Source organism: Loxodonta africana, chromosome 16, assembly GCF_030014295.1.
Source record: "Loxodonta africana isolate mLoxAfr1 chromosome 16, mLoxAfr1.hap2, whole genome shotgun sequence".
Lineage (NCBI taxonomy): Eukaryota > Metazoa > Chordata > Mammalia > Proboscidea > Elephantidae > Loxodonta > Loxodonta africana.
This window is the reverse complement of record NC_087357.1, coordinates 13,235,387-13,262,299: the sequence shown is the minus strand read 5'-3', so window position 1 is coordinate 13,262,299 and position 26,913 is coordinate 13,235,387. Positions and strand designations below refer to the sequence as shown.

The 26,913-nt window shown below is 48.8% G+C and overlaps 1 protein-coding gene across 1 annotated transcript in view; it reads left to right on the top strand.

Moving 5' to 3' along the window:
• TACC2 (transforming acidic coiled-coil containing protein 2) overlaps positions 1 to 26,913 on the top strand; it is a 186,874-nt gene that overhangs the window by 125,460 nt on the left and 34,501 nt on the right. Inside the window, exons 4-7 of the mRNA XM_064269900.1 lie at positions 6,910 to 7,046; positions 12,771 to 14,082; positions 17,776 to 17,836; positions 19,041 to 19,242. Coding sequence (XP_064125970.1) covers positions 6,910 to 7,046; positions 12,771 to 14,082; positions 17,776 to 17,836; positions 19,041 to 19,242 — 1,712 coding nt within the window. The remainder of the gene's footprint in view (positions 1 to 6,909; positions 7,047 to 12,770; positions 14,083 to 17,775; positions 17,837 to 19,040; positions 19,243 to 26,913) is intronic.

Below are 26,913 nucleotides of genomic sequence, written 5' to 3'. Positions count from 1 at the left end.
ACGGGATCTAGTACACAGCAGTTTCAAACACATTCATAAATCCATCACACTCTGAGATGCAGAGATGAATGAGATGGCTTCATCTGCTGAGAGCTCAGTTTTGTTTCTGGAAGGTCTTCCTCTCTCTTCAGGGATGGCAGATGGCCTTTTGGCCTGGACGCTGCCAGCTGATCTTTTGTGATGCAGGGCTTTTGGCCAGAACTGTGGCCTTTACTTGGGCTTGGCCTTCAAGGGAGGAGGGAGGCCAGAGAGAGGTGCTCAGACAGCGCCCTTCTTGCTCAGGTTGTCCCCTCCGCAGGAGCCCAGAGGGTGGGACTTAAGTCCTGGGACTGGCCTCCATCCCAGAGGGTCCTGCACAGTGTCCCTGCACTCTGGGTGGGTGGTCCAAGAACCTGCATCCCAAGGATCACTTTCATGTTGGAAATTCAAGAAATAGATCTAGAAATACGTAGGCTTATGGGAAGTATCCCCTTTCCCTCTGGCAGTGCTTAAGAACGAACTGTCTTGATAATCAGGTAACATTAAATATAGTAACTTTAGATTTTCGGAAGCATTCCAAGATGGTATTATTTTTTGGTGGAAAAGGGGGTTGCCTTGGGGGGCAGCCATTGTATTTAGAAAAAAGGCTCTTATTTTGGAGACTGATTGACGAAGGCAGACCTGGTTCTGTGGAACACGGGGCTGGGAACAGAAGAGCAGAGTTCTAGCTGTGGCTCTGCCAACAGTGGGTCAGTGATCATGGGCAAGTCACTTCAGCTCTCCTGCCTCAATTTCCTCACTTGATTAAAAAACAAAATGTCTTAGTTATCTAGTGCTGCTATAACAGAAATACCACGAGTGAATGGCTTTACCAAACCGAAGTTTTCTTCTGTCACAGTTTAGGAGGCTAGAAGTCCAAATTCATGGTGCCAGCGCCAGCGGAAGACATTCTCTCTCTGTTGGCTCTGGGCGAAGGTCTTGTCATTTATCTTTCCCGGGTCTAGGATTGTCTCAGCACAGGGACCCTGAAACCAAATGATGCACTTCGCTCCTGGCTGCTCTTTTTTGGTGGTGATAAGGTCCCTTTCTTCTTTGCTCGCCTGTCTCTTTTATATCTCAAAAGAGATTGACTCAAGATACAACCTAATCCTGTAGATTGTGTCCTGCCTCACCAACATAACTGCCTCTAATGCTGCCTCATTAACATCATTAAAAAAAAAAAACCCCAAACCTGTTGCCATCCAGTTGATTCGGACTCATAGCGACCCTATAGGACAGAGTAGAACTACCCCATAGGGTTTCCAAGGAGTGGCTGGTGGATTTGAACTGCCAAACTTTTGGTTGGCAGCCAAACTCTTAACCACTGAACCACCAGGGCTCCTAGAGGGTAGGATTTACAACACATAGGAAAATTACATCAGATCACAAAATGGAGGATAACCACATAATACTGGAAATCATGGCCTAGCCAAGTTGACCCGCGTTTTGGGGGGACATAATTCAATCCATAACAGGAGGTAAATGTGTTGAAATATGATATGATCTCTAAAATTTTCTTCCAGCTTCCAAGTTGGAAGATTCTATGGTCTCAGAATTTCACTTGGAAATTTATTGGCTACCGTAGTGAATTATTATTCCAAACCCTTGAATTATCTCTAGTGAAACTTGAGCAAAATGTAGCCATCTAATATATACTGGAAAGCTACAGGTATAGGACATTTTTATTAAGAGATAACCTGTGTTTTATTTATATACACATACATATATGCACAATCCACACATGTATGTATGTGTGTTTGTATTATAGTACGTTGTATTATATTATATTCACAGACACATACATATTTGTATGTGGGTATTGATATTATACTATTTTGTTGTTACAGTTCAAAGAAGTAAAACATGAAGATATTTAAACCAAGCCAAAAATATAGGGAAATAGGTCCTTAGGGTCAACATTTTGTCAGTCATCTGGCTCTTGCTTTGGGGACAGTTTCTGTGTTCTTTTTTTTTTTTTTTGTCGTTGGGAGTTTTTTTAAATTACCTTTTCAATCTATTCTCTTGTTATGGGTCTATTCAGATTTTCAACATTGTTTTGTGTTAGTTTGAGTAGGGAGTGTGTTTCTAGAAATTTGTCCATTTCCTCTAGGTTTTCAAATTTGTTGGAGTGTAGTTTTTCATAATACTCTGTTATGATCCTTTTTATTTCAGTTGGGTCTGTTGAAATGTCCCCCATTTCATTTCTTGTTTGGGTTATTTGGGTCCTCTCTTGTTTTTCTTTTGTCAGTTTGGCCAGTGGTTTGTCGATTTTGTTGATCCTTTCAAAGAACCAACTTTTGGTTTTGTTGATTCTTTGTAATTGTTTTTCTATTCTCTATTTCATTTATTTCTGCTCTGATCTTTATTATATCCTTTCTTCTGGTGGCTCTGGGCTGCTTCTTCTGCCCTCTTTCTGTTTGTTCAAGCTGTGTAGCTAATGTTTTGATTTTGTCCCTTTCTGCTTTTTTGATGTGTGCACCCATTGCTATAAGTTGACCTCTGACCACTGCCTCTGCTGTGTCCCAAAGGCTTTGGTATGATGAAGTTTCTGTGTCCTGTTTGACACAGGATTTCATCTGCGGAGGGGCTGAATTCAGCATTGTGTGGGGCAGAGGTTTTCAAACTGCTCTGTGGGACTTGAAAGCGCTTTAAAGATTCTCCACACACTTGGGGCACTTGGTGGGTTCGGGTTCCAGTGGCTCACACAGTCTGTTGACACTTGGGGTTGCAAGTTTCCATCTGTCTTTCTGTATATACTACACTGTATGGTATTGGATACCACCAGCTTATTGCCATGTGCTGACAGTTAACCTTCGATTTTGTGCAATTACGTAGCCCTCTTGCCCTGTCTGCCTAGCTAGTTAAAGACTGTCCCACAACCACGTGACAAGCTGTTAAAAAACAGTCGCTGTATGTAACTCCTCATTTATATGTGCCAGGACTTTTCTTGATAATGTACAGGTATCAAGCTACAGCTGGCATCCCCCATCCCAAAGTCAAATCTTTAAGTTCATTCAAACAGCTTGATTATTCTGAATGATAGACTTTCTAATTAGAATATATTATAAATTGAGCTTATGATATAAATGAAATACTACTTGTATCTTTTCTGTGCATAGGAATTCCATGTGAGATTTTATTTGGAAAAAAGCTCTTGTTAAAAACGTTTGGGAGTCACTGGTGTACTGAAAAGGGCACAGACTTTAGAAATAGTACTAGGTTTGAGTCCTGGTTTCCATCCGTTACTAGCCATGTGGCCCTGGGCAGAGTGATTGGCCTCTCTAAGCCATGGTTTTCTCATCTGTAAAATGAGCCTGCCCTCCACAGGCAGGATTCTTTTTTAAGATTATAGATCAATGTACAAGTGGGCCTCACACAGTGCCTGACATATAATTAAATGTTCCACACATGGTAGCTGTTATCATGCAGGTAGTTTGGTATTTCCACCATCTGTCAGTTTGTCGTACTCTGGTGGCTTGTGTGTTGCTGTGATGCTGGAAGGCTTGCCACCAGTAGTTCAAATACAAGCAGGGTCACCCGGGGTAGACAGGTTTCAGGAGAGCTTCCAGACTAAGACAGACTGGGACGAAAAGCCTGGCGATCTGCTTCCAAAAATTAGCCAGTGAACACCCTATGGATCACAACAGAATATTGTCCAATAGAGTGCTGGAAGTTGAGCCCCCTAGTGTGGAAGACACTCAGAACACACAGTGGCCACAACAATGGACTCGCTCATACCAATGACCATGAAGATGGCACCGGACTGGGCAATGTTTCAAGCTGTTATACGTGGGGTGGCAGTGAGGAGGAGCTGACTCAATGGCAACTAACAACAACAAAACAGCGTGGTATCTAGCCTTGCTTTTCATGCTGGGAGTTAAAAAAAGTCAGTATCTAGTGCCCGGTCATTAACGGCAATCTCTTTAAGCTATGGAAGTACACCTATTTTATTATTTATTTATTATTATATGCTGAGCATAGCATATCCTGGCAAATATATTTCTGTAATTTAGAGACATTTTAGCAAACTATAGCAGCACGTTATCTTTCTGATGCGTGTATGTATCAAATGAAATTGATTTCATTTTCTTTCATTTTGAAAGAAGCCTCAACGGAATAATTTCTTGTATTTTAGTTTCCTTTAGTAGGAAAAAAGACCGAACAGCCAATGGGAACGGTTTTTATGCACTGGAACTCTCAAATACTGCTTTATTTTTATGCACAGACTCTTTGTGGGTGGACTGCAGAAATTCCAGCTCTTGGAAATGCTTTTGAGCCCCTGGGAAACTGAATAGGGAAAAAAGAGCTAATTAAAAAAGCTGCCATCCACCTCCTCTAATTAACCTGCTCTCTGCTCCTGGGAGAGGGTGCGGGACTATGAAAACAAGGCAGGCAGGGCCGGAAGCAGATGCCATTCTGACGGTTCATGTGGCCCCTGGTGTTTTGACCTAGAAATAGTTGATAGTAAACAGGGGAGAAATCCCAGAGAGGCTTGCTGTGCCTCCTCTACCCATCCACTTCCTCTCAACACACGGGCGACGGTGAATGGTGGCCTCTTCTGAGCAGGTGTCCAGGCTGGGCAGCTGTGGCTGCAGAGACCTCATTGGAATTCAGCAGTTGAATCCAAGCGCATCCGGCCCTCCCTGTCGCTTGCTTGTGCTGTTGGGACAAAGCAGAGGCCCTTTGTGCTCCAAAGCCATGCATCACCAGGGCCCAGGGAAGCAGAAGACGGCTGAGGAGCTGTGGGGCGGCCTCAGGGACTCGGGACACCGGAGAGGCTCACAGCACCGTGGCCCGGTGATGCGGCAAACTTTTTTGTGACTTCTAAAGAGACCTGGATCCCGGAGATACCAGCAAGCGAATCTGGGTGGAATTCAGGGGACAGAGGCTGCACTTTAGTGGAGATGGCTTTTGGCTCCTGGCAGATGTGGTCCCCTGTGGAGTGGGCCCGGTGGGTGTGGACAGCCGTGACCAGCAGTGGTGACTCCACTCTCCTAGTCCTTCAAGAAAGCTCTGGAAAGAGGCAAGTTGGCTCTGCGAGTCCCTTGAACATTATTGCTGATGTGTGCAGGGCTCAGGGGGTGAGGGGACTGCATTCTCAGGGCAGGACCCAGGGCCCACCCACTGATCAAAACCCTCCTTCTTTGATGTTCAGTGTGTAACCTCCTTGTGTTTTTCATGCCGGTAAACAGATTCTGCAAAACTTCTGGTCCCTACATCTGTTGTTGTCAAAGTGTGGATCTTAAATTCTCCCCATAGACAAAAGCTTAGTCCTTTAATATTGATGTGTGTTTGTAAAAAGTCAGTATGTCCCGTGTTGTTTTGGCAGGAATTAGGAATGTACTCAAGAAGTGTAATACTGCCCGGGCTTTAGAAGCAGCTCCGGTGTTTCTCCTCATCTCTTGGCGGGCTTTGTATCTGTTCAGAGGGACCAGCGTCCTTGTCGGGGGGATGGTCTTGGGTACTGATGAAGCGAGTTGCCAACAGATGAAATTGTAGGAGCATCGGTATAGATTTTCTGGAAGGGGAAGTCATTAGATGGCTCTTTATTTCGGGTTCTGGCTGACTGTGAGGGATTGGTCTGGTTCCTGTGGTCTCTGCTGATGGGGCTTTAGAAGATGGTGACCTCGGCGGAGGTTCCCACTCCTTTGAGCCTTGTGGGGGCTGTGGGGCTCAGTGACACTGGGGCCTCTGTCCATCACGTTCATTTCCCTGCTGGAACCCTTCATGTGATCAGTACTCACAAGTATCCACCCTCTTGATCATTAATGGGCTCTTTGAACTATTGAGATGGGAATCAGCCCAGGCTGCTGTGCCTCCTCTGGCCATCCTCAGACCCCTGGGAATATGAGCAAACTTGGGGGGCACTGGTGAGGAGCTCAGCAGCTGGATGGAAGCAGGACTTGCTTAGCTGCCTGATTCCTTCTGGCTTAAAGTCGAGTCTCCGATAGAAGCAGGCGATGGGGAGGGCTGCTTGCCATCAGCTCTGGGGTTCTTTAGCCCCTCGGCTTGAGTTTGATCAAGTAGCCTCCCGTGGGGCTGAGTGGAGCTGCCTCAGGTGGGTTTTTGGCCCGGTTCCTTGAAAGCAGGCTTCCCTGCAAACCAGTAAGGCCATCTCCACACTGCTGGGCTTGGCAGGCTGCTTGTGTCTGTGGTCTGGCCCATTCTGGGGCTGGCGGACTGGGTGACTGGCTGGCTTTTGTGTTTATCCATTCATTAGCAGTTGTTCATTCAACAGGTATTGATTCACTGCACGCATTTTAGGCTCTGGGATGCTGGGGTGAGCAAGGCTGGCTGATCTCCTGGCACTTTGAGTTCAGTAGAGGAGAAGGATAGTGAACACAGTGAAAAGTGAAGCGTCCATAATAACAAGTTATGGAAGGCTGTGTGGGAAGGGCAGCGGGGAAAATGATGGGGTGGGAGGGGAAGGCCCAAAGGAGAGCTCGTGTCATGGACTGTGAGGGGATCAGTCCTGTTGGTGTATTGGGTCCCCGGCATTGAAGTGGTCCCTGGAACTCGCTAAATGGCTCTCTGTCTGCTTGACTATGTCGGCACCCAATAGCCTGTGCCAGAGTTCACCAAAAGATTCCACTGGGCTTGTTTTGGCTGCTAAGGTGAGACACATGTCTTTCGAGCAGAGCTGAGTTCAAAGTAGGTATCATTTGGGCACAGTCAAAACTGGTGTTACTGAGGCTCAGTCCTGGGAATCATGCTACCAAATGACTCTCCCCATATCTGTCCTGGAACTGTTTGCCTGAGCAGTGAGCTGGATTCCCCAGTCCCAGGGGTCAGAAGCTGCGTGATACTCAGCAGGATGGGCCCCGTGGCCCCTCTGAGCAAACAGGCTCTGGGCCCTTTCTAACCTTGGCTCTCTCCTTCTCTCTCTGTCAGGAGTTCTGACTCTGAAGAAGCATTCGAGACCCCGGAGTCGACGACCCCTGTCAAAGCTCCCCCGGCCCCACCTCCACCTCCCCCTGAAGTCATCCCGGAATCAGGGGTCAGCACCCAGCCACTCCCAGAAGAACCAGGTAACCAAGTGTTGGGAGTTCCCTGGGGGAGGCCCTGGGCGCAGCCATGTGGTGTGAGCCCAGGGGGAGTTCCAGAGAGTCCTCCTGGGGCGTGCCTGGAGGAGGACAGCTACCCAGCCAAATAAATTCCCTGCCCATTTCTAGGGAATGCTTGCCATTTCTGTTCTTTTCTTTGGTCTTGCTTTCTTCCTTCTGCCTGACTTCCTCTTCAACAAAGCAAAGCAGAGTCTCTACTGTTGCACGCGCACACACACACACATGCAAACACACACAGCACCCACCTCTTTCTGGGTGGGGATTTCTAAACCATGACTGTATCTAGAGGACCCAGGGAGGGGCTGGAGACGTTAATTACCACTGCGTCACAGTCCCTGGGAACCTTCGATTACATGGGTTGGAGTCATTGAAAAAGGACTTTACACTTCTCCTCCTTTAAAAACTACAGTGAGCATAAATTTATGAGGCTTATACAATAAGCTTGGAGCTGTGTCTGCTTAAAGCCCCTGGGCTGTACAAAGATCTGTGTGTTGTCATTGTTAGCAGACTGCCTTCTCGAAGCAGCCTTTTCTGGTCCAGCTACAGACTAGCTTGGGGCATCGCAGCAGCATGAGGAGGAAGGAGGTGGTGTTTTTGTAGATGGCTAGAGGATTTTTTTGTTTTTGTTTTTAGAGAGATAGGGACGGTCCATGCTGAGAACCTCGGGGAGGAAGGGCAAGAGAGGAAGCGCCATTGTAAAGTACCCTACGTTGCTAAAGGTGCTGAAAGAACTTCATGGGTAATCAGCAAGACCTTTGGCTGTGAATACAGACTGGTTTTTCCTTCTGGAAATCTACTTTTGCATAACCGTTTGTCACCATGCCGTGGGCCCTCCCAGCATGTTTGTGCTCCGTGGGATGGGAGGATTGTGAGATGCCGGGTCTTCACCTTGGATCTGCCCCTTGTTCCTGGGTGGGGCGTGCGGGAGGGAAGGAGATTCAGCTTATCTGAGCCCAGTTCTCTGACCCTTAAAACTAAGAGGCTGGCCTACGAATCTCTGAAGTCTCTTGTGCCCCGGCCTTCCATGGCAGTGTGAATGGAATCCTTGGCTGTCCTTATAGTGGTCATGTTATTAGAACTCCTGGATGGGCTGGGGCACCTCCAAGCCGCGAGCCAAGGGCTCTTCATAGCCCGGGCGGGGATAGAGGCGGCATGGTGTCCTGAGGGCACGTGCAGGACTTGAGGGGCCACGGCTTCCATCTCCAGGCCCTGCTGTGCCCTGGGGTACATGCTTTCACATGGCACCTCACTTCAGCCCTGCAAGAATGTCCGTGGTACAGGTGAGCCCCCAAGGCTCAGAAGGACAAATTATCAGCCCGGGATTGCAAAGCACATTGAGGGTTGAGGCCACCACAAATGCCTGGGCTCTCCTTGGCTGGGCTGCCCCCTCTATCAACTGTGAATGTCACATGAGCCACAGGTCAAGGGAGAGGCCAGGCCATATTGCCAGGAAGTAGCACCCAGCGTTGGATGACCTGGGATCTATCGGTGTGTGGCTTCAATGCATTCCATCACAACTACACTTCCCACGGCCCTTCCTCTGCCCCGTGCTGCCCTCGCTGTCTGCCCAGAGATGAGCCAAGCCTTTCTGTTGAATTAGGGCTGCTGCTTGTATGCACACTGGCCAGGGCTAGCTGCATCGTAACTGCCCAGGGCCTGAAGCTGGAGAAGGATAGCTGCTGGGCTTATGGCTACTCCCCCAGGTATTCCCCTCTGGGCAGGAGACACTTGGCAAAGCCTGGACATATGTGTGGTTGTCACAACTGGGAAGTTGGAGTTACCGCTGGAATCTAGCAGGTAGAGACAAGGTATGCCACTAAACATCCTTCAGTGGACAGGACAGCCCCCTACAACAAAGAACCCACTATCCCAAAATGTCCACAGTGCTGAGGTTAAGAAACCCTGCCGTAAGATTGGGTTTCCTGGTCCATAATGATTTAATTAGGGAGTGTCAGTTCTAAACAGGAAAGCTGAGTTAAGCAGGCAGGGAGCTTTCTCTTCTAGGGACAACAAGCAGCAGATGGTCAAGCTGCATATCTGCTGATTGTTGCGTGATTCAGGGAGAACCACTGATATTTGAAGGGCTTCTGACGGCTTCTTTCCTCAGGATGTTGAGATGCATGTGGCGGCTTGAGAGAAAAGCGTGAAATTAGTTGGGGTCCTTGTTTCAGAAATGAAGGAGTCAGTGAGCTGGAGGCTCAATCTTCTTCCTCCAGGGCCCCTTGGAAAGTCCCTGGTCCTCATCAGTGTCCTTGGTCCCTTGTGCCCTTTGTACCCTGTGTCCAGGGATAATTACAAGGCAGGAAGACAAGGTCCCTGCTTCTAGAAGAAGGGGGTGTCTAATGGTGCCAGGTCCGGGAGGAACCAGGAGGAGGTGATTTTAGAAAGAAGTGGGGGTGGGTGCAGCTCTTCTTTTGAGATGGGAAGGAAGCAGGAGTGTTTGGGAGACAGTGGAGAAGTCACTGGGGAAGGAAGCAGAGCCGAGAGGCTTTGGACAGATGCTCCGTCTTGTAGGGTGTCTGATCCAAGTTGGGGCTGCGTGGCATTGGGTGGGAATAGAGGCAAATGTTTGAAACCATGACTGGCTAATGGAAGTATTTCCAGATCATGCTCTCAACTCGAGGCATTTATTGAGCCCGCACGAGAAAGTGTAACAGGCTGAGGGGGAAGCAAAGATAAATACGACGCGTGCCTGAACTCAAGTGGCTTGAAGTCTCCTTGTGTTATCATCTCCCAGATCAGCAGTTCTTCAGCTGAGGCACTCCACAAAACATGCCACGAGACCGGTTTGCTTGGTGAGCAGTGTTTCGTAAGCGTGGCAAAGGATACTGACCACCAAGAGGTTCATGCTCCCATTGCCGTCGAGGCAATCCCAACTCACAGCGACACTGGAGGACAGAGTAGAACTGCTCCATAGGGCTTCCAAGGCTGTAAATCTTTGTGGAAGCAGACTGCCACATCTTTCTCCCATGGGGCGGCTGGTAGGCTTGAACTGCCGACCTTTTGGTCAGCAGCTGAGTGTTTAACCACTGTGCCACCAGGGCTCCTAGGTTCACACTAGTGTCAGTTGCTCTGGGAAATTTTGCAATATGAAACCAGCTTAGATTTAAGTATTTCCCAAACCCTTCTTATTTGCTGAGACAGGGCATGGGGTGCCAGGTTTGGCCAATAAAATACAGACAGTGGTGGTCGTTGCACAGCGTGACAAACATAGGTAATGTCACTGAATTGTACATGCAAAAAACATTGAAAAGGCAAATGTCTTGTTTTATATATATATATATATATACATATATATACATATATATATACATATATATATATATACATACATACACATATATATATATATACTAACCACAATTAAAAACAAAAACACAGGCACCCAGTTAAATGTGAATTTCAGATAAACAGTGAATGTTCGCAACATAAAATACCCAACCCGTTGCCATCGAGTCGATTCCAACTCATAGCGACCCTATGGGACAGAGTAGAGCTGCCCCATAAGGTTTCCAAGGCTGTAATCTTTACAGAAGCAGACTGCCACATCTTTCTCCTGCAGAGCAGCTGGTTGGTTCAAACCACCAACCTTTTGGTTAACAGCCGAGTGCTTAACCACTGTGCCACCAGGGTTCCTAATTGTGACATGGGACACACTTAGACCATTCACTGATCTGAAATTCAAATTTAACTAGGCTCCCTGTATTTACCTGGCAGCCGTGCTGGGTGGGGCAGGGTATAACACCTGTCAGTGACACATACTTGGGGAGAGCTGTCCCAAGTCGTATGTGTTCCAGCTTCTTTTATCCCATGTTCTGCCCTCTTCCAGTTTCTAGCCCTACAAGCCAGTTTACAGCAGTTGGCTTCTTTGTCTAGGGACGTGTCTTCAGTTTTCTGGAGAATTACTTCGCTGGCATCCTTGGCTGCCCAGAGCAGCTGTGAACCCAGAAATGCATGAGAGGAACCACCTGGTGTACGTAGAGCCCCGAGTAACCAAGCCAAAGCTGGCGGGGGAAGGTTCCTTGTGGAGCAGTGGGGTCAGGAGATTATTGGGCATCATTTGGCCAACATTTGGAGCAGCATATTGGAAAATAAGGAGCAACCTTCTTGGCTGACCATGGCTGAGGAGGTAGGGAGGCTGGGAGGAGGAGGCAGAAAGAGCCCCAAGTAACCAAGCCAAAGCTGGGGGGAAGGCTCCTCATGGAGCAGTGAGGTAAGGAGGTCATGGGGCATCATTTGGCCAACATTTGGAGCAGCATATTGGAAAATAAGGAGCAACCTTCTTGGCTGACCGTAGCTGAGGAGGTAGGGAGGCTGGGATGAGGAGGCAGAAAGAGCAACAAGAACAGACAGAGAGGAATGGCCAAGAGCAGAACCATGGCAGGCAGGATGGGAGGGAGCGATTACAGGTGATGACTGGAGCAGAGGTGGGGACGAGACACATGGAGGTAGCCATCTGGGGGCATTCAGCCCTCCTGCCGCAGCGGCACTGGGGGCCTTCACATTAAGACTTCCCTTTGTTCCTCGATGTCTGAGTCCTCAAGAACAAGTTGGATGATGACTCATTGCTGTCAAGTTGATTCCAACTCACAGCGACCCTATAGGACAGTGTACAACTGCCCCATGGAGTTTCCAAGGAGTACTTGTTGGATTCGAAATGCCGTCCTTTTGGTTAGCAGCCTGAGCTCTAAACCACTGCGCCATCAGGGCTCCCTGATGATAACGGTAAACCAAAAAACCCAACTCCCTTGCCACTGAGTGGATTTTGACTGATGGTGACCCCATGTGTTACAGGGTGCTCCATAGGGTTTTGTTGGCTGTAATCTCGGAGCAATTCGCCAGGCCTTTCTTCTGCAGAGCCACTGGGTGGGTTTGAACTGCCAGCCCTTTGATTAGCAGCTGATTGCAAACCACTGGCACCACCTAGGGACCTTGGTGATGGTACCTAAAATTTACTGAGGGCTTACTGTGGGTCAGGCACCTCCTTGTGTTATTACTTTGTCTTCTTATCCTGCTCTTCTCCCTTGCACTGGCCTCTTTGCTGCTCTTGGGACACAACAGGCGTGCTCCTGCCCCAGGACCTTTGCACTTGCTGGTTCTAGGATGATGTTTCTCCCTGGATAGCCTCCGGGCTCACACCATCATCCCCCCTTCTGGGCTTTGCTCAAACATCTCCTTGAGGCCTTGCCCAACTACCTTATTTTAAAATCTCTACTCTCCTGCCCCAGCTTTTTTCCCTCCGTAGCACTTCTCACCATCTGACAGTCTGTACGTTGTACTTATTTACTTCTTGACTGTCTTCCCCCTCAAGAATGTAACTTCCAAGAGGGCAAGGACTCTGTGAGTTTTGTTCATTGCTGAGTCCCCAGCACCTAGGACAGTGCTTGGCCCTGGTTATGGACCTGGTAAATATTTGTTGAATGACTGAATGATCTGAGCTAGTCTTTACACAGCCTTATCGCTCCCATTTTGCAGATGACGGAACTGAGGGTAAACCTGTCCAGGGTCTAGAGCTAATAGTGAGAGGGACCAGGCTTGGTACCAAAGTTGAGTGTCCATTGGTGAGTGGGTTGGCCTGGGGGTCTAGTTTGTCACCTTCTGCCCTAGAGGGTGGCAGTCTGGCAGAAGATAAGAAATGCTGCAAAGTACCCGGGGTCCTTAGTGACTGCGTTGTCTGCTTTTCCTCAGGATGTGGCTCTGAGACAGTCCCCATCTCCGATGGCCCTCGCAGCGACCCAGTGGAAGGCCACCCTTTCCGTCCCCCATCACACTCCTTCTCCGCTGTCTTTGATGAAGACAAGCCAATCGCCAGCAGCGGCACGTACAACTTAGACTTTGACAACATCGAGCTGGTGGACAGTTTCCAGACCCTAGAGCCTCGCTGCTCAGACTCTAAGGATCAGGAATGCAGAGTGAGTGCGCGGAGGAAGTCCACAGACTCTGTCCCTGTCTCCAAGTCGACGTTGTCCCGCTCACTCAGCCTGCAAGCTGGTGACTTTGATGGTGCTTCCTGCTCAGGCAGTCCCGAGGCGGTGGCCCTGGCCCCAGATGCACACAGCACGGGCTCGAGCAGTGCTTCCAGTACCCTTAAACGAACTAAAAAAACCAGGCCGCCTTCCTTAAAAAAGAAACAGACCTCTAAGAAACCCACAGAAACCCCCCCAGTGAAAGAGACACAACAGGAGCCAGCTGAAGAGAGTCCTGCCCTCCGGGAGGAGAATTCAGCATCCGAGACAAACACAGAGCCAGCTGAGGCAGAAGGTTCTGGAACGGCCTTATTGGAGGAGACACCCCTAGAACCTACTGCTTTGCCCGAAGCTGCCTGCCCCTTGGACTCAGAACGTGCAGAGGGGGCCATCCCCCAAGTGTCTGGAGGCGGGAGAGTACAGAACTCACCCCCCGTTGGAAGGAAAACGTTGCCTCCTGCCACGGTCCCGGAGGCTGTGGAGGTGACCCCATCAGCCAGTGGGGGACAAGAGGACTCCCCAGCCAGAGGGCTCTCAGTGAGGCTGGAGTTTGACTATTCTGAGGACAAGGGTAGTTGGGACAACGAGCAGGAAACCCCTCCTCCTACCAAAAAGACAGGCAAAAAGCCAGTTGCCAAAATGCCCCTAAGGAGGCCAAAGATGAAAAAAACACCTGAAAAACTGGACAATACTCCCGCCTCACCTACCAGGTCCCCTGCTGAGCCCAACGACATCCCCATTGCTAAAGGCACCTACACCTTTGATATTGACAAGTGGGATGACCCCAATTTTAACCCTTTTTCTTCCACCTCAAAAATGCAGGAGTCTCCCAAACTGCCCCAGCAATCATACAACTTTGACCCAGACACCTGTGACGAGTCCATTGACCCCTTTAAGACATCCTCCAAGACCCCTAGCTCACCTTCTAAATCCCCAGCCTCCTTTGAGATCCCAGCCAGTGCCATGGATGCCAATGGAGTGGACGGGGATGGGCTCAACAAGCCCGCCAAGAAGAAGAAGACGCCCCTCAAGACGTAAGTTCAGGGGTGGAGTTGGTAAGGATCGGAGGCGGGTATGTGTTGGCTGTGATTCTTGGTCATGTGCCTGGATAAGCTTCGGCTGCCCTCACCTGTCCCCATTTGCTGTCATGCTCTGTATGTGGCCATTTCACTAGGCAGCCAGAGTAGCTGTCTTCCTCTCTCTGTGACAGTGGTGACATTTTCCATCAACATGCCCCTTTGTAGTCTAGAGTCCTTGATCTTTGGCCTTAGTGAGTCAGTGGTTCAAAGCTTTACTTTTGGCCAAAGACCTGACGTTCAACTCCGGAGAAGTCTGGGAGATTCCGTAGAAAGAGAACAGTCCATTTAAGACCCGGTCAGCCTCCCTGTTGGTGACTTACTCCTTTCCCTCTGTGACACATGAATTGCTTTTGGGGGTGGCCCAGAACCCTGAGATAGTCCCTTTAAAATATTGTTAAATTTAATGTTATTTGCCTCTCCCTATTAAGGAGATGTTAGCCCAGGAGTCAAAGACACTAGGTTCCAGGGGACCCATGAGTGAGGGGCCTGGCCCAGACCCCTTCCTGCACCCCAACCAACCCATAAGAAACACCACTCTTTGGCTCCTCCCCCTTCCTAGTCATCTTTTGGAGACCAGAGTCCAAACCCCTGCAGGTTTAGAAGGGATCAACAGAACCTGAAGGAGGAAGCAATGCCACAGTCCCCAGGAAGAATCGTAGTCATAAATGCCCTGTTGCCCACAATCACTTGCTGGCCAGGTAGCTGCCCTTAAACGATACATGTGTCCATGCTTCCAGAGCCCATTCCAAGACCCCGCTTGAGCTTAGAGGGCTGCAGGTCCATTCTTAGGACTCCGGACCAAGCTTAGGGACCCCCTCCTTGCTGTCAAGCAAAAGATCCTCAGTAAGTTCACGAGGCCGTGGAGACCAGTTTCCTGATAGTGAGCTGACAGGGCAGACCCCGGCTGCCCGAAGCATTTAACATTTAAGATGGATGGGCTCTTCCTTAGAAGGATGGCAGACTTTCACCGCTGGCTGGTGCTGACAGGGAGGCAGTCCTGGCAAAAAATGTGGTTCCTCCTGTCCACAGACACCGTGGTTGTATCCTGTCCCCAACCACGTTTGCATTGGACCATTGAGCTAACAAAGGTCAGGGAGGCGAATCCACCTTGTGGTCCCACCTCAAGTGCAGGCAAGATTGTGGTTGGGAAGATCCTACACTGGGTGACAAAGCTCCTTGGGCACTGGTGCTTTGTGGGGTAATTGGAGCAGAGAGAGGAAGGCCTTCTCAGACAGCTCCTTTCCCCAACCTGGGCTGTTGGCCACACTGCCCTACAGAATCCACAGTGGACAGCTGTTGTATCCTGACCCGTTAGTAACCAGTTGTCTGCAGATTTACCTTTTTTGTCAGTTCCTTCTGTCTGTCTCTCTTTTTCTTTGTCTTCTTGTCTTAGGATGGTTGAAGATGTGATGTCTGTGTGTTCTCTGTTGTAAGTAAATATTTAATGGAATCTGCCTCTTATGCCAAATGTGCTTTTTCCTGCCTTTTGTTTTCACTCACCAGCTTTTTATTTACTCTTCATGGCTGCTCCTTCCATGTTTCCATGGCAGGGCTGGGAGTTAAGGGGCATGAGCTTCGTGGTAGCAGAGATGACTTTTCCATTCCATGGTGATTAGCTTAAGTGAAACTGCTTGGCTGTGAAAACATGACTATCCAACATCTGTCTGCTTGTCAGGAATGCAACGTTTTTTCCTTGCATCTTGGATGTCTTTATCTGAAACCCGTGTATATATATATGTATATGTATACCCAGTGCTGTCGAGTCGATTCCGACTCATAGCGACCCTATAGGACAGAGTAGAACTGCCCCACAGAGTTTCCAAAGAGCACCTGGCAGATTCGAACTGCCGACCCTTTGGTTAGCAGCCGTAGCACTTAACCACTACCCCACCAGGGTTTCCCATATATGTGTATACATATATATATATATTTTTTTTTTAAACTGCTCATTCCATTCTTTTATTGTAAATTAGACTACCAGGCGATTGCTTTCAATAGCACCATGGCTTCACATTAAAAGAACCATCCAGTCCAACCACAGCAACCACTGTGGCTTGTTGTTGCTAACATGTGAAGCAGGAATGGTTGGGCCGTTCCAAAGGGTGACCTTGGAATGCAGTCCTTTCCGCATGGAGCACGCTGCTGGAAGTGGAGCCCACCGCTGTTAGAGCCATCACCAGTCTGTCCTAAGCCTGCATCCTTGTCCCCAGAGCCAGGCTGTGTGTCAGCATGCCTCATTGCCACCTGTATGTTGCTCGAGGGCGTCGGTGGAGACAGAGCTCTTTGCCTTCCCTGGCCAAGAGGGGTCTCACCTTCTCTGCCCCCCCATCCTTACCCAGGAAGCTGGCCAGGTCCCAGGCATCCAGCAAGCCCCGGGTAGAGTTGAGTCTCTCTGGCTTGCTTCTGCCTAAGGAATTTTTTTTTTTTTTTAGCATTTTGGAGACATTTAGCAACTATAAATGTACAGTTATATATTTATATGCATGAATAAATATATACTTCAAGCTGTCATTTCACTGCTTTTATGGCCAATACCATAAATGCTGTAAACCACCATTTCTAGTATTTTTTTTCATGATTAAATGCCATTGTTGGAGCAGCTTATTGGAAAGACCACAAGGAAAGATTTGAGGGTCAAATTGCTCTGCCGTCCAGTTAATGTGTAAAGCAGGGAGGAGGGAGTAAGGTCTAAGGTAAGGGACTCCCCACCCACAAAGCCCTTGCTTGCTGGGGGTAGGACCGCACTGCAGAGGGACAGAGTCGGGGGCAGAGGCCAGTCTACACAGTGGAAGAGGCTTCCATTCTGACTGTGGAAATGACTCCCTGACTCGCCAGTGGATGTAACTGTGTATGCTGAAAGTTGTCCCTTCCTCCTGGGATCTGACACCCCTTCCCCCGTGACCCCTTTAGGCGGCTGATCCCACATCTCCTGTGTCTGCCTCCTCCCCCAATTATTTATATGAAAGAGAAAGAAAGGGAGAGAGGAGTCCTGAAACTTGTCTGTTGACCCTGGTTAGGAAAAGACATTAAAAAATGACCTTGTCGCTGGCCTTGCCTTTGGTCAGAGTCCCACCTAGAAGCTTAGAGGTACAGGGATCTATGAAGCTCAAAGTTCCTACAAGTAAGACGGATTCTGTGAATTCCCCTAAGGACTTAGAACTTTCCATTTCCACAATGGCTCCCTCAGTGCAGTTCGTTAACTGCTGTGTCTGTTTCCCATCTGTAAACTGGATACTGCAAATTGGTGTCATGAACCTCCCCCAACTCTCACCACCCTTAACTTGAATTGGTTCAGACATTCCTTGGACGAATCCAGATAAATTAATCCACTCACCAAAATTTGCTTTTTAAAGTAAGAACATCTGGTTAAATTTAGCTTCATTTTCTGGGTCAGTACTCCAAAATGGCATCTCTTTAAAGGTTTCCAGCTTGATTCATCTTTCCCTTGGGGGCCAAAATAATATCTGTTAGCAAGTCAGACTTCCTCGTGGGCGCGGATGTCTTTCTGTTGGTGCTGAGATGGCGGTGACCAGGGGGTGGCCTGAGCCAGATGGGCCAGCGGCAGCCGTGGCTGCAGTCAGCGCTGTATTGCTGTGGAGTTTTCTGTACCTCTGTTTGTTGTGTTTACATTTTCAATTTTGTTTCCAGTGACACATTTAGGGTGAAAAAGTCGCCAAAACGATCTCCTCTCTCTGATCCGCCCTCTCAGGTACCATGTTCCTTTGATCTTTATGATTTTATTGTGTGTTGGGGGAGAAATCTGAGGTTAACACTGTGCCTTGATCCCCACCAGCAAGCCAAGCTTTCCCTTCTCCTAAACACAGGCACATTTCAGACACCCTCTTCTTGGCTCCCCCAAGGGGTTTCCCTCTGCTTTTGCAGGACATTGTTCTGGTCCCTTCAGTTTGGGGAAGAGCAGAGCGTGTCCCAAGAGTAGGAAGAAGGTCAGAAAAAATGCTAGTTAGATGTTACAGGAACTGTTCTCATCCATTCTGGCCAATTAATCTGCTGTGAATTTATATGACTATCAAGTTGAGAAAGTGTATTGACACAAATAAATGCATAGGGAGAAAATGAAAGAAAAAAAATGCATGCCCAGAGCTAGGGCTGAATGTGTGCAACCAAAATCCAAGTGGCAAGGTGGGACAACCCATCCCGTAAAGAAGTAGGAGCTGGGGCTCTTTTTTAATATATGGCCCCTGTCTCCCTCTTGCTAGTTTCCCTACCAAATGTATGCCATTTATTCTGCCCTGTTTACAGACCAAGGAAGGGCATCCACAAGCATGTATGCCGGCCATTCAGGGCTATTTGTGGGTCATAAAACAAGCAAACCCCCTTCCCCCACTCCAACGCAGTCCAGCCACAAAGCCCACCCAGCATAGCCTGGCCAGAGCAGGGGCTGCGGAAAGAGGAGCCACGTGCTAGGAGTAGGGGGCTTGAGTCCCAATCACTTCCGGGCTCCCACTCTTCCTCAGCTCCACACCCTCCTGGGGAAATGGAGGTAAAACCACCTTTCTTCACCTCCAAGGGCGGGTGGAAGACATCAGGTGATACTGAAGGTATTGACATGCAGGCCCTGAAGCACAGTGTAAGCAGAACGTAGCAGTGGTAGCAGTAAAAGGACCGCTTCCATATCTTTCTCAAAGTGAATGAGCAGGAATATCTCAAATATTCAAGATGCAAAATCCTGATTTTCTCTTATACCCACGATCACCTCAAAACAAACCATCAGAAATGGGAACCCATAGAGGTAAGACTGTTTCCTTGAGGGACCCTTGGGAGCAGAGGCCGAGAAGAAGATGAACAAATGTTGACTGGGACTTCTCCAGGCTAATGGTCCCTGAACTCTGGGGTGGGTGGGTTTCTGATGGGGAGACGAATGAAAGGAGAGACCGCTTCCCTTTTCCTTGCAGGAACCCACTCCAGCAGTGACCCCAGAAAGCCCACCGGTGATCTCAGCGGTGGTCCATGCAACCGATGAAGAAAAGCTGGCGGTCACCAGCCAGAAGTGGGCATGCATGACTGTGGACCTGGAAGCCGACAAGCAGGACTACCCACAGCCCTCGGACCTGTCCACTTTCGTCAATGAGTCCAAGTTCAGTTCACCCACAGAGGGTAAGCAACTCGGTGGCCAGCTGGGACCCCAGCCTGCCCTGGAGAACACTGTCCCTAGGAAGCAAAAGGCCAGGAGAGAAACTCCTAAACCAGGTAACTGTGCTAGTTTCCAGATAGACTGGAAACTAACTAAGGTTGCCTTTTAGAACAACCTGAGACTTGAACCCAAGACCCTGCTAACAGCCCAGCACAGCACCCGCTAATGGCAGGTCTTGGTGACTCACTTGAGCTTTGCTTGTTCTTGTCTGTATGGCTTATGTCCCTTTGTAGTTTTGAAAAACACAACTCCAAGGGAACATCATTCAAGTCAGACTTTCTCACCCCTAGGTCAAGCTACCAGGGGGTCTCTTGGTGGTCCCATTGTCCATAGGCCTAAGAGAACAATCAGACAATGTGATTAGACATCCTGTCCAGCCCCAAACCAGAGGCTCACCCTAGACTTGGAAATGAGGGCCTGATTCCTTAGTCATGGGCTCCCGGCACCTTGGTTATTTCATTAATCTCTTCCTTCCTCTTATACTTATTCAGTTTCAGCTTTCTGTCTGGTTTGGAAATTTTACATATTTTAAGTCAGCTCAGCATGAGTAGGTGAGTTAAGATTTTAAAGAAATTATTCCACTAGATTTTTTGAATTTGTATATTGCCTTCCATACTTCCTTTCTTGTTTAGGAAGCTATTAGGAGAGCAGCTAGAGCCTTTCTTATGACAGGTTAATGCTTTTTCCCTCATTTGATGGTGCTCTGTGTTCCCATCCATGAAACACCTTCCTCCACTGACCTCCTCTGTGAAGCTTGTGGGTCCTATATTGAGCCAGTGCGGTGCAGCGAAATACTTAATATGGTCCTTCTAGCCATAGTGTTTATAATTCCCACCAAATGACTGGGTGGGGTATGCAAATGAGGTGCTTTGTAGTCCACCAAGGGGATTGGATATCTTCCTAATAATGTAAATAAGGTACATGGCACCGTTGTGGGGGGTGGGCCCACGCAAAGAAGGTGTATAGAACCCTAATGAGGGGATTGGTCAGTTTTCCATCCTGCTAAGCTTAAAAGAGCCAATCCCAGAGGTACCACCAAGAAGAAGAGACAGGAGCAGAGTGCATCGTTTGGACTCGGGATTCCTGTGCTGAGACCCTCCTAGACCCAGCAGCCAGAGAGAGAGAGAGCTGTAACACTGGAGATGGCAAGACGGTAAGAAGTGGCAGCAGAGGTGGAGAACCTGGAGAATGGCAGGAGACGGTGCAGTGGGCTTCCTGCCCATGGAGTGAGAAAGCTGAGCACCTTTGGGCAGGAGGCTTGCTGCAGAGTAGGGTGCCTCAGGGCACTTGATGGAGCTGACCCACAGAGCAGAGTGAGAGAGCTGAGTGCCTTCAGGTAGGAGGCTTCCTGGCAGAGTGGATTGCCTCTGGGCACTTATTAGTGGAGCTAAAGAGCTTTGTAACTCTTGCCCCAGCAGGGCAGAGGCCGGGCCAAGGAGCTGAGGGCCAGAGAGAGGCCTACCTGCCAGCACAGCTGAAAAGAGGCCATCCTGACAAAAAAACTGAATCCTGAGTCCTTCCTGATCCAGAACTGTAACCTATTACTTCCCTAATAAACTGGGTAACTGTGAATATGGTCGGTGAGTTCTGTGTGGCCCTTGCAACAATGTATCAAACCCAGCAGAGAAGTAGAGAGTGAGTGGGAGAGACAGGATGTCAGAATTCCTATGAAGATTGGAGTGTGGGGGCATGTCTGATGTCTGCCTCATAGCAGTCAGCCTTGGGCTGTTGACATTGATAATGGCCTTCGCTTTAGAAGTTAGAGGAGGTCAGCCACCCCCACCAGGCCAATTTTACCGTTGGTGTTAGGATCGTGGCAATGACTCCAGACTCAGGGAAGCATGGAACTTTGTAAGAGGAAGAATGAAGGGGCGTGGAAAGTGAAACTTTTGGTTCTTGGATGGTTACTTTGGTTGTTTCCTGTAGTGGCTGAAAGGAAAGTAAGAGATGTTCTGCTGTAGCTGAGGGGAGAAAAGCCACACCTGGCCTTTTGCCCCAGGCCAGTTAAACAAGTTGATCGATAGAGGGGCCAGGGTCTTCTGGTTCCACTTGCCAGAGGCCTAAGGCCATGTGAACGTGAATGGCAAGATAGTCAATGTGTGGAGAAGAGAAGATGGAACTGGAATGTTTTAAAAAGGTCATGTGTTTATCTGAGTGTACTGTGGATATCGAATGTTTCTCCTACCTAGTCTTGTAAAACAGACCTCCATGATGATGGACGTGAAGATTGGATATCATAAAGTGTATAGCTTAGCCTTCAGCCAATACTTGATTGAATATGCTAACAGGGGAACTAGGATGTGCCAGAAGGAAACACAGGCTGTTGGTTTGAATCCAGTAGCCCTGTGTGTAGAATATTGTGGGTTTAGGTAGAAAACCTTTGCTCTACCCAAAACCTCCTGAGTCAGGAAATTTGCATTTGAAAAGACATACAGACCTACCCAGCACTACTGGGAGGGGAAGGAATTTGCATTTGAAGAAAGGACCTGTAGAAAAAAAAAATTACTGTTTTGCTTTTTGAATTTTGAGCAAGTGGATTGCCTTTGGATGCATCCAGGCAGGAAAGTCAGTGCCCATCAGAAGATGCCCCTTCCAGGACTGGAAGTTAAAGGCAGCTGGCAAGCAGACAGCCTGGTATACTTGCTTGTGGTGACCACCTGCGTCCACTCCATGTGTGGAAGTGGGAGAGATGCAGCAATGAAGAAACGGGCTGAGTTTGGAAATTTTCCATTGGTACCCACTGGCTAGCCCACAGAGGCTAGGGATGAAAGAGAGAAATGGCTGGCTGGTCTGAAGTGCAGGAAAGTGTATGAACTCCCGAGCCTACAGTTGGTACCCATTGACCTAGCATGGATGGCTAGGGTTGAGCTGACCAAAACCTGATTGAATGAAGAAAAAGATGTTTGACACTGTGAACTGGTGTAGATTGCTGCAATTTGATGGCTTGCTCTGGAGTGGACCTTGCTTATGGATACAGATGCTAAAAGCTCTGACTGAAACAGAAGATTCTTCAAATCAAGGAACACACTTGTCTCCTCAGAGTACTGGTGTGATAGGGACGGGTAACTCAAACATTGACTGTCTAAGATGGAAGGAGATAAAGGCATGAAGTGGCTGGCTTACAAGCTTTCGTGAGTGTGCTTACACTCAAAATGCGGGGGCAAGGGAGGACCCCCACTGAATAGTTTCTTCTTTTCCTGATGGGTGTGGGGAAGAGATGGTGGGGGAAGAAGCTGATGGGATTATGATTTAGTTGTGAGTGTTGATTGTTAACAGGGTTAATTGTGATTGTAAACTGTGACTGTAGAGCCTGTAACTGTGAGAGAGTGGGCTAAGGGGGAGGCACTGCTGGACTCAAGTACAGTGGCCAAACGTAAAGTGCTGTAAAGGTTTTGCTATGTGATACCTCGTGAGGCTCTGAGCAAGGAAATAATCTTCTCTCAGATAAACTTCATCAGAGGCCAGAGAGGGTGAAGCCCAGACAACTTTTGGAGAACCTGACCAGATCAGATGGACACCTGCAGTAGACCTGAATCGCTGGTACCTGAGTAACCTCACCCTGAGGACTCTGCCCTACTGAAGGACTAGTTGTCAACGACTGTTTTGGACTCATAAAATGATTGGGAAGGGGAAGCTAATCCTTCAAGTATGAATGGTCCAATGGCTAGAGAGCCAGGGGGTGGCCTGTGATGCAGTGAATTAACTTAATATGGCCCTTCTAGCCATAGTTTTTGTAAACCCCACCAAATGAGTTGGTGGGACTAAGCAAATGAGGTGCTTATAGCCCACCAAGGAGATTGGATAGCTTGCTAATAATGTAAATAAGGTGTGTGGCACCATGTAGGGGTGGGACCATGCAAATAAGGTGTATGGAACCCAAACAAGGGGCTTTATCAGTTTTGCCATCCCGCTAGGCTTAAAAGAGAAGCCAATCCCAGAGCAGAGAGGAACCTGACTACCACGAAGAAGAGACGGGAGTGGAGCACGTCCTTTGGACCCAGGATCCTTGCACTGAGACCCTCCTAGATTCAGGACAGAGAGAGAGAGAGCTGGAACACCAAAGACAGCAAGACTGTGAGAACCAGCAGCAGAGAAGCAGTGGCAGTGGAACCAGGAGACCAGCAGGAGACGGTGTGGTGGGCTTACAGAGTGTGAAAGCTGAGCTCCTTCAGGCGGGAGGCTGGCTGGCAGAGTGAGGTGCCTCTGGGCACTCAACAGATCTGTACAGCGAGAGAGCTGAGTGCCTTCGGGCAGGCGGCATCCTGGTGGAGTGGGGTGCCTCCAGGCACTTATTACGATGCTAAAGAGCTTTGTAACACTTGCCCCAGCAGGACAGAGGCTGGGCCGAGAGGCTGAGGGCTAGAGAGAGGCCTGCCTGTGAGCACTGCTGAGAAGAGGCTGTCCTGATCAAACAACTGTATCCTGAGTTGTTCCCGATCCTGAATTGTAACCTGTTACTTCCCTAACAAGCCCCATAACTGTGAGCGTGGTCTGTGAGTCCTATGGCCATTGCAACAAATGATCGAACCCAGCAGAGAAGATGGTGTCAGAATTGGTAAAAAGGTTGGAGGGTGGAGGCATGTCTGATCTCAGCCTCACGGGAGTCAGCTGTGGGCTACTGATGCTGATAATGACTCTTCCCCTTTGTGAAGTTAGAGGAGGTTCAGATGCCCCGCCACGCCATTTCACAGCCATTGGTCCCAACACTCTGGGCTTTTATGATGATTTTAAATTTGCCTTCCCAAGATCTTGATTTATATGAATTTTTAAACTTCAGTAGAAATCAGTATGCGGAAGAGCATCCATGTAAGTCTTATCTCCACTTCCGCGCTCCTAATAAGGACCAAGGTCTCCAGTAATCAGCTTCACTGTCCCCTCTGACACAAGTGCTGGTGTAACTGGGGTGCAGGGAACTTTAGTTGTAACCCAGAGGCTTCCACTCCAGTCTGACCCGCGGTCAGGCCTCTTGGCAGTTTGTTTTGTGCTCCATGCAATCTCTGAAGAGCACCAGGGATCTTTATGGGGAGACCTAGTTCATGGTTTTGGGATTTTGACACTTATCTTCCACGACACAAAGCTGTCTTCTTAGCACTTGGCCATGAAAAGACCATCCAAGTTATGTATACATGGACTTGTTTTCTGCTAAGTGGAGCCTTTTGGTTGGCTGTCACACTGGCCCTCTGCCTTGGGACTGGGGAGGTTTAACAGTGCCACCTCACTGAGACCTGACACCAGGGGCCCTGAAACCTGGCCTCAGCCTCCCTTCAATCCCCACTTTCCTCTGCATCCACACCTGAGCCACATGCTTCAACCAGACAGAAACACATCCTTGTCCCCAGGACTGCCCCTCACCTGGCTGCCTCTGCAGTGGCTGCTGCTGGCCCCACTGGGACGGCCTCCTCTTTGCCATCTGTCACCTCCGTCTTGCCTGTTTAAGTCCTGCCCCCTCCTAGCCTTTCCTTGGATGTCATGGCGCTGTTCCGCCTGCCCTTAGTGCTTGATATGGGCTGCCCTGGGGGCACTTACCACCACCGGGATGATGTGTGTGCACTTCCTGCTTCCTTGCTGGACTGTGTGCACTTCTAGGTTCCCTACTAGACTCTACACACTTCCTACTTCCCTGCTGGACTGTGTGCACTTCTAGATTCCCTACTAGACTCTACACACTTCCTACTTCCCTGCTGGACTGTGTGCACTTCTAGATTCCCTACTAGACTCTACACACTTCCTACTTCCCTGCTGGACTGTGTGCACTTCTAGAGTCCCTCTGGACTGTGTGCACTTCTAGAGTCCCTCTGGACTGTGTGCGCTTCTAGAGTCCCTCTGGACTGTATGCACTTCTAGATTCCCTGTGGACTGTGTGCACCTCTAGATTCCCTCTGGACTGTGTGCACTTCTAGATTCCCTCTGGACTGTGTGTACTTCTAGATTCCCTCTGGGCTGTGTGCACTTCTAGATTTCCTACTGGACTCTGTGCACTTCCAGATCCCCTACTAGACTGTGTACTTCCTGCTTCCCTACTGGACTGTGTGCACGTCTAGACTGCCTCTGGACTGTGCGCACTTCTAGATTCCCTCTGGACTGTGTGCACTTCTAGATTCCCTCTGGACTGTGTGCACTTCTGGATTCCCTCTGGACTGTGTGCACTTCTGGATTCCCTACCAGACTGTGTGCACTTTCTGCTCTCCTACTAGGACTGTCTGCTTCATCATGTTTTCTCCTCAGCAGCCTGAATATTGTTGTTGTTGTTGCTAAGTGCCGTCAAGTTGATTTCGACTTACAGTGACCCCATGTGACAGAGTAGAACTGCCCCACAGGGTTTCCTAGGCTGTAATCTTTATGGGAGCAGATCACCAGATCTTTTCTCCCGCAGAACGGCTGGTGGTTTGAACTGCCCACCTTTCAGTTAGGAGCTGAGCACTTAACTATTGTGCCATCCGGTCTCCTTACCCTGAGCATAGCAGGGGAAAGAAAGATTTGTGAGATGAATGAAATACAAGGTCAGGCGCGCGAATAGCCTAGTGTGAACTCAGTCAGGTTCACTTTTGCAACATCCAGGCGTTTCCTGGGCCTCGCCTGCGTGTGACGTCCAGGGAGATGTTTTATGTCCTTTGTATCCCAGAGACAGCAGGGGACACTGAGCACAAGCTGTGGCCACGGCCCGTTAGATGGCATCTGTGGTCTCCTCCTGGTTCATGCCCCTTGAGGATTGATAAGGAACTTCTAAACGTCCGGAACGCACGTAGAAACCAACCTGGGCTTACCATTGTCGTAAGAATCCAAGGGTTTTAGGGGGTGCGTGTGTATGGTTTTATCATCGGGAACCAAAGGGATTTTTTTTTTTTTATCTTAGAGAATATTAAAACCCTAATGGTCCTTTTCGAGCTGATAGTTGCCTCATTCAGCGGTAGCATCTATTTATTCATCTTTAACGTTTTACTAAGGAGCCCTGGTGGTGCAACAGTTAAATGCTCAGCTGCTAACCGAAAGGTTAGAGGTTAAAGGCCAGACCGACGTCTGACAGAGACTGGAGAGACCCTGCCCGTGTGGCCCCCACACAGTGTTTTAGCTTAGTACTGAAGTCACTCCTGAGGTTCACCTTCACCCGCAGATTAGACAGACCCATAAAATAAACAATAAAAACGTGGGTCAACCAAGTATAGGAGACCAAATGGGCACACCAGCCCAGGGGCAAAGACGAGAAGGTAGGAGAGGACAGGAAAGCTGGACAAATGGAAATGGGGAACCCGAGGTTGAGAAGGGGAGGTATTGGTATGTCGCGGGGTAGGCAACCAATGCCACAAAACAATGTGTGTATTAATTGTTTAATGAGAAACTAATTTGTCCTGTAAACCTTTATCTAAAGCACAATAAAAAAAAGCAAACAGGTTAGAGGTTCAAACACACCCAGCAGCTCCATAGGAGAAAGACGTGGCAGTCCACTTCTATAAAGATTACAGCCAAGAAAACCTATGGGACTGGAGCCCTACACACCACAGCCAGAAGGTGGACACAACCTAAATGCCCGTGAGCAGGTGAACAGATAAACAAAACGCGGTACATACATACAACGGAAGAGTGTTGATCCAGTAGTGGCCATGAAGTCTCGGTACATGCTACAGTACGGATGGAGC